The sequence below is a fragment of the Bubalus kerabau genome, chromosome 15 (genome assembly GCF_029407905.1).
Source record: "Bubalus kerabau isolate K-KA32 ecotype Philippines breed swamp buffalo chromosome 15, PCC_UOA_SB_1v2, whole genome shotgun sequence".
Lineage (NCBI taxonomy): Eukaryota > Metazoa > Chordata > Mammalia > Artiodactyla > Bovidae > Bubalus > Bubalus kerabau.
The window spans coordinates 56,894,162-56,909,254 of NC_073638.1; the positions used below are offsets into that span (position 1 = coordinate 56,894,162).

The following is a 15,093-nucleotide window of genomic DNA, read 5'->3' on the forward strand; positions in this document are numbered from 1 at the left end:
ACATTAATTAAATATTTTATTCTCTGTGTGATTGAATCAATTATTTTGCAAAAGAAAGAAAAGGACAATGCTTAGATTCTTTTTTAAAATATTGTCAAAATTTCTAATTTGTATAATTCAAGGATCAATGAGTATTGTTTTGCTTTTACACATTTAGCATTTGTTTCTTAGCTAAAAGAACTCAACTTTCCTATTCTTGAATTTATTATTTGTGTCAATTTGAATAATATGTTATAAAATATGTACTTGCTGATAAATTGTAGTTTGTCACTGGTGAAAACTGGCTTACTAGCTAAATTTTACCAGTGTTCTCTTTAGGCGAGTGTGCCTCTTTTGATTCAACCATTTTCTCTTTGAATGAGATAACCTATTTCAAAATCTATATTCCTAGGCAAGTTGGTCCTAATCTGGACCCTCTGCCTTAACAAGTTTCATTTTCCATAACTCTCACACATGTACCTTATACTTAAGCTGTATCAGCCTATTAGCTGTTTTTAGTACTGTATATATTTTTATATCTCTGCTTGTAACCTCTTATTTGGTGAACTTGGCATGTATGTCAGTCAGGATTCAGTTTAAGTGTCATTTTCTCTAGAAAGCCTTCCTTTTTTAAACCTTCCTCAGCCCCTTGATAGAATTAGATGACCCACTGAATACGATGCATATCTTTATCACAGCACTTAAGGCATCATATTTTATCTGTTTACTTTTTGATTTCCCCTTAATACTCATTAGTAGTTAAGAGGGAAAGTAGCAGAACATGATGTTGGAGAGATTTAGGCAGGGGCCAGATCACGTTGGGTCTCACCATAGGCCAGAGTGAAGAGTATGGATATTATTCTAAAAGCCAGTGGAGGGTTTTAGCAGGAGAGTGGCATGATCCTATTTGTGTTTTTAAAAGATCTCCCTGACTACCTGTGGAGAATCTATTTGTGGACAATAAGAGTGCAAGCTGGAAAACCAGTCAACAGAGACTACTGCAATGGCCCAAGTGACAGGTGATAGTGGCTCAGACTAGGATAGCATCAGTGGAGATTGGTGAAAAGTGGATGTTCAGTTCAGTTGAGTCACTCAGTCGTGTCCGATTCTTTGCGATGCCATGAACCACAGCATGCCAGGCCTCCCTGTCCATCACCAACTCCCGGAGTCCACCAAACCCGTGTCCATAGAGTCAGTGATGCCATCCAACCATCTCATCCTCTGTCGTGCCCTTCTCCTCCTGCCCTCAATCTTTCCCAGCATTAGAATCTTTTCAAATGAGTCAGCTCTTAGCATCAGGTGGCCAAAGCATTGGAACTTCAGCTTCAACATCAGTCCTTCTAATGAACACCCAAGACTGATCTCCTTTAGGATGGACTGGTTGGATCTCCTTGCAGTCCAAAGGACTCTCAAGAGTCTTCTCCAACACCACAGTTCAAAAACATCAATTCTTCTGCTCTCAGCCTCCTTTCTAGTCCAACTCTCACATCCATACATGACCACTGGAAAAACCATAGCTTTGACTAGACAGACCTTTGTTGACAAAGTAATGTCTCTGCTTTTAAATATGCTATCTAGGTTGGTCATAACTTTCCTTCCAAGGAGTAAGCGTCTTAATTTCATGGCTGCAATCAGCATCTGCAGTGATTTTGAAGCCCAGAAAAATAATGTCAGCCACTGTTTCCACTGTTTCCCCATCTATTTGCCATGAAGTGAAGGGACAGGATGCCATGATCTTAGTTTTCTGAATGTTGAGCTTTAAGCCAACTTTTTCACTCTCCTCTTTCACTTTCATCATGAGGCTCTTTAGTTCTTCTTCACTATCTGCTGTAAGGGTGGTGTCATCTGCATATCTGAGGTTATTGATATTTCTCCCGGCAATCTTGATGCCAGCTTGTGCTTCTTCCAGCCCAGCGTTTCTCATGATTTACTCTGCATATAAGTTAAATAAGCAGCGTGACAATATACAGCCTTGATGTACTCCTTTTCCTATTTGGAACCAGTCTGTTGTTCCATGTCCAGTTCTAACTGTTGCTTCCTGACCTGCATACAGATTTCTCAAGAGGCAGGTCAGGTGGTCTGGTATTCTCTTCTCTTTCAGAATTTTCTACAGTTTCTTGTGATCCACACAGTCAAAGGCTTTGACATAGTCAATAAAGCAGAAATAGATGTTTTTCTGGAATTCTCTTGCTTTTTTGATGATCCAGCAGATGTTGGCAATTTGATCTCGGGTTCCTCTGCCTTTCTTAAAACCAGCTTGAACATCTGAAAGGTCACGGTTCGCGTATTGCTGAAGCCTGGCTTGGAGAATTTTAAGCATCACTTTACTAGCGTGTGAGATGAGTGCAGTTGTGTGGTATTTTGAGCATCCTTTGGCATTACCTTTCTTTGGGATTAGAATGGAAAGTGGATGGCTCAGCATGTATTTTGGATTTAATGCCTATTGGACTCATTAATGGATTAAAAGTGGGAGTTGGAAAAAAGGAAAGATTTTCAAAGTTTCTTTTCAGGTTTCCAGTTTGGACAACTGTGTAGAGAGAAAATCTGGCATTGTTTTGATTATGTTGAGTTTAAAATGCCTGTGAGACATTAAATGAAGCGCTAAGTAGGCATTTAAATACATGGCATTGGAATTTTAGAGGTGAGGCGTAGACATCATTGTTATAATTGGTATTTGAAGCCATGGGAACTGATGAGATCCCCAAGAAGATGAATATATTGAGAGAAAAAAGCCCAAAGATGAACATAAATACCACAGGTTCATCATCAAAGGCAGAATTTGGCATCCTGACATGTTTTAATTGCCATATTTAAAGTTTTAAAATGCTTTAATTTCCCACATTTGAAAATTGAGAGTTCCCATAAAAATTCAGATTTTTGCCTTCTCTTGAATAATTTGAAAATGCAGCATCACTAAGCCTATATTTCTATGCAGGAGCAATCAGCCTAAGCTCTGTTCTTTAGTATGGTCTGTCCAGTTAAGCACAGTCTCTACACCGTTTCTTATTTGTTTTTTTAACTTAGCATGTTTTAGTCAAATATCTCTCTAGGCACTTGAATTTACAGACCCTGATTTACATGTTAAGGATAGAAGGAGCCAACGAAAGAACCTATGAGGAAGCAACACCAAGATAGGAAGACGAGCAGAACAAGGTGTTACAGAAAACTAGAGCGGAACACGTCTTGCTTATTAAATACTATTAAGAGATTGAGGAGGATAAAAAGAGAGAAGGGCTTTTTCAGTGGTGTGAATAGATTTGAGGAAGGGATGGGGAAGAGAGGTGAGGAAATGGAGGCAGTTCTTTTGAAAACTCAGGAAAGTGAGGAAGCACAGGTAAATGGGACAGGAGGTATTAGAGACTTTGTGCACAGTCCATTAGCCAGGTGGCGATGGTGATACAGGAGAGAAAAGTGATAAAACATGAAGTACTTAGAGACCAGGTGGTGCCCTAGACCACAAGAGCCCAATTGGCCTTTGCATGGAAGAGGCGTGCTGCTGTGGGGACAGAGGGGAGGAGCACCCCGGGCCTGAGGTGGTGGCAGCACAGAACACTAACATATAACAGTGAGAATCAGCAGTGTTCACACAGAATCAGAGCGCTGTTTTAGGTTGAATATTTAGACTCAAACTGTGTGTTTGTTCTGCGTTTATATGTTCTCCCTCTGTCTCTCTGCCTGTGAATCTCTCTGACTCAGATGTTACCTTGCCAGGCAAGGCTTTCTGTTCTGTTGTCCACATTATTCCCAAATAATATTTTTTTCTCTTCGGTACTCATTTATTTCTCCTGTTATATTTTCTCAATTCATTCCTCATTTTCCTCTACTAGTCATACACACATTCTTACTTTAATGTGTAATAGTAGATCATGGAGAAGGAAAAAGAGAAAAAAGGGAGAAAGAAAAAAAAATCAACCAGTCACCAAACACTTAATAAGTGTTCTCTATGTGCCTGGTTCTGTGCTAGCTTCTAGAGATTCTATCAGTTCAGTTCAGTTACTCTGTTGTGTCCTACTCTTTGCAGCCCCATGGACTACAGCACGCCAGGCCTCCCTGTCCATCACCAACTCCCAGAGTTTACTCAAACTCGTGTCCATTGAGTCGGAGATTCTTTAGTGAGCTATAGAAACCTGGACCATACTTTGTCTTAGAATCTTTGAATTTAACAGTGATGTTTCACTTTTAAGGTTCAACAAGTCATTGATAGGCCTTTAAAATATAGGTACCAGCACACCCACTGAATCAGGAGTTTCTGGGACAAGGTCCTAGCAATTGTAAAGATCTTGAGGCAAAATAGTGTTTTCCAAAAACTGATAACTACTGGTGTAGCCAAACATTATTTCTTAGATGCCTTGTATGGTTGACTTAACTAGGGAGAAAACAGAGGAAGATTTAAGTTAGGAGGTGCCGTTTAAAATGGATCTGGCAGGCACTGCTCAGGGGAGGGAACAAGAGATATAAAAGAGGGAAGCCAAAACGGGGCAGGGCTACTCCTGTAGGGGTTGGTCTACTCTCACGTCTCAAAATGGTTCTGCTTACTGCTTGCCCAGTAAATCTTGCCTGCTTGAGTTGTAAAAATAAATAAATAAAATGGATTTGGGATATACACTGAAGTATTAAGGGGTAAAGGGACATGATGCATCCACTTTACACAGATGTTTCAGAAAGATAATAATTTATATATGCATATGTAAATTATTAAAGTTGGTAAATCTGAATAGAGCATATACAGGAGTTCATTAGACTATTCTTTCAACATTCTAAAGTTTGAAATTGTTTGACAAGGTAAAAGCTGAAAGGAATGAAAATCACAAAATAAATTGAATCTAGACGTTACATGAGATTTCAGTAAGCAGAGACAAAGGCTAGAGTCAGGTGGTGGTGGTGGTGGTTTGGTCAATAAGTCATATCTATCTCTTGCAAGCTCATGTACCTGCCAGGCTTCTCTGTCAGTGAGATTTCCCAGGCATAAATACTGGAGTAGGTTGCTATTTCCTTCTCCAGGGGATCTTCCCAACCCAAGGACTGAACCCACATCTCTGGATTGTAGGAAGATTCTTTACCGCTGAGCCACCAGAGGCAGGTAGGATTGAATAATGAAAGGGGTAAGTGTTCCAGGCTGAAAGAACAGGGTAAGCTGTGAACAAAGGCAGAACAGATTAGAAGATGATAGTGTTGAGATGAGAGAAGTAAGCAGTCAGGTGTAACTGAACTACAAGTTCGATAAAATGAACTGAATGGAGCCAAATTACAAAGCTCCATGTATGCCTTGCAAGGAGTTTAGTCTTTATCATTAAAACTGACAATCATCAAGTAGGATGCTCATTCCCCAGGTAGTGAGAAAAATGATCTGTTGGGGCAGGAAGAAAGCTGTAACTCCTCTATTTGTATTTATTTATATCATTAAAAAATTTTTTTTCTATTTTACATGTTTAAAAATACATGTAGTATCTTAACACAGCAGTGTGTATACAATTTATAAATAAATACACATATATGGAGTTCCCAAACAATTTTTTTTGCTATCAAAGTTAGGAAACTACTCCTGTAAACATTTTCCTGCCTTGTAACCACAGTGATATTTTTTTAATGCAAAAGTCAGTCCTGTTAATCTGTGTGTGCACTTATGTATTCGTGTATGTGGATGTAGTTTTTCAAAGACTTTGTGTTTAGGATGCAGTTCAAATCATAGCATGACTTTAAAAGTTCTTTTCAGTTTACTGCCTGCAAATCATGGCAATATTCTCACTGGATGCAACAATGTTTATAGTTGAAGCCAAGCTCTTTTACTTCTTTAAGTGCATTTTCATTCCTTTATGTTGGATGATCCTTCTACATAGAATGATCTCATTTTAAAAAGTTCTTTTCACCTATTTAACTCCATGTGTTACTTCCCCTGATATCCCTCTTCTGACTCACTAGACGAGGTAGTATAACCCCCTTGCATAGACTCCCGTTAGCTTTGAAATGGCCTCTCTCATATTTTTAGTGTCTTCCTAAAAGTTCTTAGGACAGGAAACATATATCTCTTATTCACTCCTTTATCCCAGTGGAAATGCTTGGAATGTTGGTAAGTGTTCGTCGCTCAGTCATGCCCGACTCTTTGTGACCCCATGGACTGCAGCCCACCAGGCTCCTCTGTCCATGAGATTTTCCAGGCAAGGATACTGGAGTGGGTTGCCATTTCCTTCTCCAGGGGATCTTCCCAACCCAGGGATCGAACCCAGGTCTCCTGCACTGCAGGCAGATTCTTTACTAACTGAGCTACAACTGCCGTGGAATGTTGGTAGTTCAGTTTAGTTGCTCATTCATGTCTGACCCTTTCCGACCCCATGGACTGCAACATGCCAGGCTTTCCCTGTCCATCATTAACTCCCAGAGCTTGCTGAAACTCATGTCCATCAAGTCAGTGGTGCCATCCAGCCATCTCATCCTGGCCTGCCTTCAATCTTTCCCAGCATCAGGGTCTTTTCCAGTGAGTCAGTTCTTCCCATCAGGTGGCCAACGTATTGGAGCTTCAGCTTCAGCATCAGTCCTTCCAGTGAATATTTAGGGTTGATTTCCTTTAGGATTGACTGGTTTGATCTCCTTGCAGTCCAAGAGACTCTCAAGAGTCTTCTCCAACACCACAGTTCAAATTCTTCAGCTCTCTTAATGGTCCAACTCTCACATCCATACATGACTATTGGAAAAACCATAGCTTTGACTGGATGGACCTGTGTTGGCAAAGTAATGTCTCTACCTTTTTGTATGGTCTCTAGGTTGGTCATAACTTTTTTTCCAAGGAGCAAGCGTCTTTTAATTTCATGGCTGCAGTCACCATCTGCAGTGATTTTGGAGCCCAAGAAAAGAAAGTCTGTCATTGTTTGAACTGTTTTCCCATCTATTTGCCATGAAGTGCTAGGGCCAGATGCCAAGATCTTAGTTTTCTGAATTTTCTGAGATTTAAGCCAACTTTTTTACTCTCCTCTTTCACTTTCATCAAGAGGCTCTTTAGTTCCTCTTCTTTTTCTGCCATAAGGGTGGTATCATCTGCATATCTGAAGTTATTGATATTTCTCCTGACAATCTTGATTCCAACTTGTGCTTCATCCAGCCCTGGCATTTCACATGATGTACTCTGCATATAAGTTAAATAAACAGGGTGACAATATACAGCCTTGATGTACTACTCCTTTCCCGATTTGGAACCAGTCCATTGCTCCATGTCCTGTTCTAATTGTTGCTTCTTGACCTGCATACAGATTTCTCAGGAGGCAGGTAAGGTGGTGTATTCCCGTCTGCTCTACTAGCTTTGGTCGTATTGATGCTTCCTAAGGCCCACTTGATTTCGCACTCCAGGATGTCTGGCTCTAGGTGAGTGATCACACCATCATAGTTATCTGGGTCATGAAGATCTGTTTTGTATAGTTCTTCTGTGTATTCTTGCCACCTCTTAATATCTTCTGCTTCTGTAAGGTCCATACCATTTCTGTCCTTTATTGTGCCCATCTTTGCATGAAATGTTCCTTTGGTATCTCTAATTATCTTGAAGAGATCTCTAGTCTTTCCCATTCTATTGTTTTCCTCTATTTCTTTGCACTGATCACTTAGGAAGGCTTTCTTGCTATCTTATCTTGCTATCTTATCTCTCCTTGCTATTCTTCAGATGGATATATCTTTCCTTTTCTCCTTTGCCTTTTGCTTTTCTTCTTTTCTCATCTATTTGTAAGGCCTCCTCAGACAACCATTTTGCCTTTTCGTATTTCTTTTTCCTGGGGATGGTCTTGGTCACAGCCTTCGTACAGTGTCATGAACCTCTGTCCATAGTTCTTAAGGCACGCTGTCTGTCAGTTCTAATTCCTTTAATCTATTTGTCACTTCCTCTGTATAATCGTAAAGGATTTCATTTAGGTCATAAGTGAATGATCTAATGGTTTTCTCTACTTTCTTCAATTTAAGTCTGAATAATAAGGAGTTCATAATCTGAACCACAGTCAGCTTCTGGTCTCGTTTTTGCTGAGTATGTATAGAGCTTCTCCATCTTCGGCTGCAAAGAATATAATCAATCTGATTTTGGTATTGTCCATCTGGTGATGTCTGTATGTAGAGTTGTCTCTTGTGTTGTTGGGAAAGGGTGTTTGCTATGACCAGTGTGTTCTCTTGGCAAAACTCTGTTAGCCTTTGCCCTGCTTCATTTTGTATTCCAAGGCTAAACTTGCCTGTTATTCCAGGTGCCTCTTGACTTCCTACTTTGCGTTCTAGTCCCCTTATGATGAAGAAGATATCTTTTTTGGTGTTAGTTCTGGAAGGTCTTGTAGAACTGTTCCACGTCAGCTTCTTTGGCATTAGTGGTTGGGCTATAGACTTGGATTACTGTGATATTGAATGGTTTGCCTTGGAAACAGAGATCATTCTGTCCTTTTTGAGATTACACCCAAGAACTGCATTTCGGACTATTTTGTTGACTATGAGGGCTACTCCATTTTTTCTAAGGGATTCTTGCCTACAGTAGTAGATATAATGGTCATCTGAATTAAATATGCCCATTCCGGTCCATTTTAATTCATTGATTCTTAAAATATCAATGTTCACTCTTGCCATCTCCTGTTTGACCACTTCCAATTTACCTTGATTCATGGACCTAACATTCCAGGTTCCTATACAATATTGTTCTTTACAGCATTGGGCTTTACTTCCATTACCAGTTACATCCACATATGGGTGTTGTTTTCACTTTGGCTCCATCTGTTCATTTTTTCTGGAGTTAGGAGTATACTGGGCACCTACCGACCTGGGAAGTTCATTTTTCAGTGTCCTATTTGCCTTTTCATGCTGTTCACGGGGTTCTCAAGGCAAGAATATTGAAGTGGTTTGCCATTCCCTCTCCAGTGGCCCATGTTTTTTGAGAACTCTCCACCATGACCCATTTGTTTTGCGTGGCCCTACCAGCATGGCTCCTCATTTCATTGAGTTAGATAAGGCTGGGATCCATGGAACATTGTTAAGCGCCCCGTAAATATCTGTTGAAAAGGAACTGAGGTTTTGAAGCAACAGGAACTTTCATTCATTGCTGGTAGGGATGCAGAATGGCACAGCCACTTTGAAACAGTTTGGCAGTTTCTCATAAAACATACTCTCACCATACAATCGAACTTTCCCTGGCATTTACCTGATAGAGATGAAAATTGTTGTTTACACAGAAACCTGCACACAGATACAGGTTTATTCATAATGCCATACCTGAAAGGAGCTAATCTGCCCTTTAATAGGTGAATGGAGAAATAAACTGTGGTACCTCCAGACAATGGAATATTATTCAGCACTAGAAAGAGCTGTGGTATATAAGGCCATGGACAGCCATGGAAGAACCATAAATGCATATTACTAAGTAAAAAGCCAGTCTGAAAAGGCTACTTACTGTATGATTCCAACTGTATGACAGTTTGGAAAAGACAAAACTATAGACAGTAGAAAGATCAGTGGAGTAGAGATCAGTAGAAAGATCTCTTGCCTGGAGAGTCCCATGGGCAGAGGAGCCTGGCGGACTATAGTCCATGGGGTTGCAAAGAGTCAGACATCACTGAGCATGCACACATACATGTGAATTGCATCTCAATAAAGCTAATTCATTTTAGCAAAAATTGGTGGTTTGCTTTATAGTGGCAAAATATAAAATATTATATGGAGAAAGGTGATATTCTGTTCTATTTCTTTGCACTCTAAATGGAGTTTCGAATGGGAATAAACTATAGAGATTTTTTAAAGATCAGGCTTTAATGTAATATAGTAAACAGTGACAAGAGAATATTTGGAAACGTTTGGATAAAAACAGCCCTTGAGTGAGACATAGATTAAGTGGCCAGTCTGCCTTTCAGGATAAATAGTCATCCACCTCATTTTTATTTTTTTACTTTATAGTATATTGTATGAATTTAAATAGCTCACAAGGTTTGTTTTTTTTTCTCCTGCCATTAATTTATCTAATTTTCTGATTTCTCCTTTGAAAAAAGGCAGCCACCATCCCACTTCCTCATTTCCTTAGTAAGATGAGTTCAGTATCTCTTTACTTCTCTCATCTCCTTTTGAGCACTAAAAAAATGTGATAATATTGGTACTGATTTTTTTTTAAAACAAGAGTAACAAAGGGTTTGAAATCTTCCCCTAATGGCTTTGTTGAAATGATTTGATAACATCCACATTTACTGTGTTTCTTGGGCTAACTGTTATATCCTTGAGACAGACTCCTCTGGCATCATTCTTGCTTTCTCTGGCTTCTTTCGAAAGTCCCGTCTTTTGTGTTCCTATGGTAGAGAGAGAGAGAGAGAGAGTGTGTGTGTGTGTGTGTGTGTGTGTGTGTGTTGCTCTCAGTCGTGTCCAACTCTTCCCAAGGACTGTGCTTCTATGGTAGTGTGTGTGTGTGCATGTGCATGCGTGCGTGCGTGTGCACTGCACTCTCAGTCATGTCCACTCCTGTGGACTGTAGTTCCTCTGTCGGTGAAGTTTTCCAGGCAAGAATACTGGAGCAGGTTGCCTTTTCTTTCTTCAGGGAATCTTCCCTACCCAGGGATCAAACCCATGTCTCCTGCATCGAGAGGTGGGTTCTTTACCAGCGGAACCACCAAGGAAGTTCACTCTATGCAATAATCTTTTTTTTCCTCCCCATTTCTCCACATACTGGTATCTTCTGTTTATCGGCCTGTCTCTTCCATTAGCCTGTATGCTTCATAAAGGCCAATGACTGGATCTTATCTTTGTACCTCAGTGTCTGTAGTTGAATTTGGCAAATAGGAAGTACTCAGTAAAGGTTTATTGAACTGAGCTTCATCACAGTAGAATCAGATGTGATCGGGAGTGATATTTATTCTGTTAATTTTTAAAGAGTCAAAGCTATAATTATTGAAAAATATATATACCCATCTTTAAGTTTTATTTTAATTGAAGCATAGTGGTATAATCTTTGACAATGATTTGATGCAGAGCATGGCCTTTGAATATAGTACCCTATAGTTCTGATTAGTCTTTTTTGCATTGAAAAACAAACAGAAAATTTTAAACCTTAAAATGAAAATGATTTATTTAAAATAGAAGCACTTGGAAAGAACTTCAAGACATGAATGTAGAATTTTCCCCAATTTGTAACATGTATCTACAGATATTAAGAGCAATTTTTATTAGCAACTCAATTTTATTGTCTGTTTTCAACATTTCTTGAAATATTTTAAATAGTTTTTATAGAAACAGTAGCTGTCTTTTTGCAGTCATATTTCTGTTAGCTAAATACAGTGGCATTAACAAGTTTGGGAACAAACAAACATAACTGATTGGTTCTTATTAAGCATATACTTCAACTATTTGGATTAGAAATACAAAGAAGTACTGAAGAGTAGCTAACCAGCTCTGAGCATTAAAACTTACCCCTAGCATCCATAATACATTTTATGCAAAAAAATGGAGAATATTGATTAATCTAGTAAATCACTTACTGGAGGGAATTTACGAGAATTTATGCTTGTTGTTTTTTTTTTCTGTTCCAAAATTTCATCAATTATAGATAGAGCTTAGGCAGGGTCTGGTATATCTTGCCACAGGATTTCATAAATTTGTTCTTAAAACTCAGTGCTTTAAAATGTCTTATTGTTTTTTCAAGTCACTCTGGCTCCCCACAAAGAATTTCATGCTAATTGTTTTTGTTTGTTTGTTTGTTTGTTTTAATTTCAGTGGTAGGAATGGGATCCTGGTGCTTCCACATGACTCTGAAATATGAAATGCAGGTCAGTAATGACAAAATTTACTAAATGCTTATTTCCCTTAATCCAGAGACACTTCATATTTTAGGAAAGAGCGAATATCTAGAGGGTGATATTGAGACAAGAGAAAAAAGATGAGATCTGTAATCCCAGGAGTTTTTACTTCAGGCCAAAGGATCCAGGTTGAATAAGTGAAGTAAAGAGGCAAGCAAAGAAGTGGTCCAGAGAGAAACCAAGCAAGAGCAGTATGAGTTTTTGACCACCTCTGTTAAGGCATGTATGGCTTTAGAGCAGGGTTAGAAAGTAAAGTGCCATACAGACATCCTCACCAAAACAATGTATTCTTATTCTTAGCTGCTATGTTCCCTTATGTCTCTTTTACGGTGTCCAGTTGAATGGTCTGGTTCCTTTAACTAGCAGGGTTTTAGAGCTATGCTAGGATTTATATTTACTGTCCTTGCTCCAAGGGGGCCATATAGGTTGTCCTGAATCTTTTAACCTCTTTGTTCCCCATTACTAACCCATAAACTTCTAGAATAACACTGTCCAATAGAAATATAATGTTGAGGTTTGTGTTGAGGTTTGACAGAAAACAAAAAAATTCTATAAAGCAATTATCCTTCAATTAAAAAATATATTTGAAAAAAATATAATGTGAACTACTTGTATAATTTCTAGTAGTCACATTTTAAAAAGCCACATTAAAAAGAAATAGGTGTAATTAATTTTAATAATATATTTTAACTCAGTATATCCAAAGTATTGCTATTATTTCAACATATAATAGTCTATTAATGAAATGTCTCACAGCCTAAAATTGGGTATATATTTCACACTTGCAGTGTATTTCAGTATGCTGCTAAGTCGCTTCAGTCGTGTCCGACTCTGTGCAACCCCATAGACGGCAGCCCACCAGGCCCTGCCATCTCTGGGATTCTCCAGTCAAGAACACTGGAGTGGGTTGCCATTGCCTTCTCCAATGCCGGAAAGTGAAAGTGAAGTCGCTCAGTTGTGTCCGACTCTTAGTGACCCCATGGACTGCAGCCTACCAAGCTCCTTCGTCCGTGGGATTTTCCAGGCAAAAGTACTGGAGTGGGGTGCCATTGCCTTCTCCAGTATTTCAGTATAGATTACTCCAAATGCTCAATAACCACATATGCCTAGTGCCTACTGTATTGGATAGCGCTAATCTGGAAGGACCTGTTTAATTAACAGTCTATGAATTATTAATTACAGCTATATTAAAATATGACATTCTGTAAAACAAGTGGCCTGTAGTCTTCAAAAGTATCCATGATCATAAAGTGAAAAGACCAAGGAACTGTTCAAGATTGAAGGAGACTAAAAAGACATGAGGAGTAAATATGCTGTATAAATCTGGACTGGATCCTGTGAATGTATATGTGTGTGCATGTATGTGTGTGTGCACGTGCACTTATGATATTATTGGGACACTTAGAAAAATTTAATGGGATCGGAGGATTATGTAGTAGTAATTAATCTATGTTAATTTCTTGATTTTGTTGGTGGTATTGTGGATATGTAGGTTCTTTCCCCACTGAAATGTCGTGGCACCCCTGTTGAAATCAATCAATTATAAATTTATGAGTTTATTTCTTGACTCTTGATTCCACTGACCTATATGTACCTTGATTCAGGTAGGTATGTAGTAAATTTTGAAATTGGGAGCTGTGAATCCTCCAAATTTATTCTTCTTTTTAAAAATTGTTTAATCTATTTTGGATCCCTGGCATTTATCAATTTCTGCAAAGTTAGGTGGGATTTTGAAAGTCAGTGAGTCAGTTCAGTCACTCAGTCGTGTCTGGCTCTTTGTGACCCCATGGACTGCAGCATGCCAGGCCTCTCTGTCTATCACCAACTCCTGGAGTTTACTCAAACTCATGTCCATTGACTTGGTGATGCCATCCAACCATCTCATCCTCTGTTGTCCCCTTCTCCTGTTGTCCTCAATCTTTCCCAGCATCAGGGTCTTTTTCAATGAGTCGGTTCTTAGCATCAGGTTGCCAAAGTATTGGAGTTTCAGCTTCAGCATCAGTCCTTCCCAATGAATATTCAGGACTGATTTCCTTTAGGATGGACTGGTTGGATCTCCCTGCAGTCCAGGGGACTCTCAAGGGTCTTCTCCAACACCACAGTTCAAAAGCATCAATTCTTCAGCACTCAGCTTTCTTTATAGTCCAACTCTCACATCCATACATGACTACTGGAAAAACCACAGCTTTGACTAGATGGACCTTTGTTGGCAAAGTAATGTCTCTGCTTTTTAATATGCTGTCTAGGTTGGTCATAGCTTTTCTTCCAAGGAACAAGGGTCTTTTAATTTCATGGCTGCAGTCACCCTCTGCAGTGATTTTCAGATCAGATCAGTCACTCAGTCGTGTCCAACTCTTTGCAACCCCATGAATCGCAGCATGCCAGGCCTCCCTGTCCATCACCAACTCCTGGAGTTCACTCAGACTCACGTCCATCGAGTCAGTGATGCCATCCAACCATCTCATCCTCTGTCGTCCCCTTCTCCTCCTGCACCCAATCCCTCCCAGCATCAGAGTCTTTTCCAATGAGTCAACTCTTCGCATCAGGTGGCCAAAGTACTGGAGTTTCAGCTTTAGCATCATTCCTTCCAAAGAAATCCCAGGGCTGATCTCCTTCAGAATGGACTGGTTGGATCTCCTTGCAGTCCAAGGGACTCTCAAGAGTCTTCTCTAATACCACAGTTCAAAAGCATCAATTCTTCGGTGCTCAGCCTTCTTCACAGTCCAACTCTCACATCCATACATGACCACAGGAAAAACCATAGCCTTGACTAGACGAACCTTTGTTGGCAAAGTAATGCCTCTGCTTTTGACTATGCTATCTAGGTTGGTCATAACTTTCCTTCCAAGGAGTAAGCGTCTTTTAATTTCATGGCTGCAGTCACCATCTGTAGTGATTTTGGAGCCCAGAAAAATAAAGTCTGACACTGTTTCCACTATTTCCCCATCTATTTCCCATGAAGTGATGGGACCAGATGCCATGATCTTCGTTTTCTGAATGTTGAGCTTTAAGCCAACTTTTTCACTCTCCACTTTCACTTTCATCAAGAGGCTTTTGAGTTCCTCTTCACTTTCTGTCATAAGGGTGGTGTCATCTGCTTATCTGAGGTTATTGAGATTTCTCCCAGCAATCTTGATTCCAGCTTGTGTTTCTTCCAGTCCAGCGTTTCTCATGATGTACTCTGCATAGAAGTTAAATAAACAGGGTGACAATATACAGCCTTGATGAACTCCTTTTCCTATTTGGAACCAGTCTGTTGTTCCATGTTCACTTCTAACTGTTGCTTCCTGACCTGCATACAAATTTCTCAAGAAGCAGATCAGGTGGTCTGGTA

The 15,093-nt window shown here is 39.5% G+C and overlaps 1 protein-coding gene across 8 annotated transcripts in view; it reads left to right on the top strand.

Annotated features, from left to right (window-relative positions):
- The window catches only part of ACER3 (alkaline ceramidase 3), a 156,052-nt gene that overhangs the window by 64,190 nt on the left and 76,769 nt on the right, over positions 1 to 15,093 (top strand). For 7 of the 8 annotated variants that reach the window (XM_055549152.1, XM_055549151.1, XM_055549154.1 and 4 more), the window contains one exon: positions 11,677 to 11,729. The exons of the other annotated variant lie outside the window; for it this stretch is intronic. In XM_055549152.1, the coding sequence (XP_055405127.1) occupies positions 11,677 to 11,729 (53 nt within the window). The remainder of the gene's footprint in view (positions 1 to 11,676; positions 11,730 to 15,093) is intronic. 8 annotated transcript variants of the gene reach the window in all.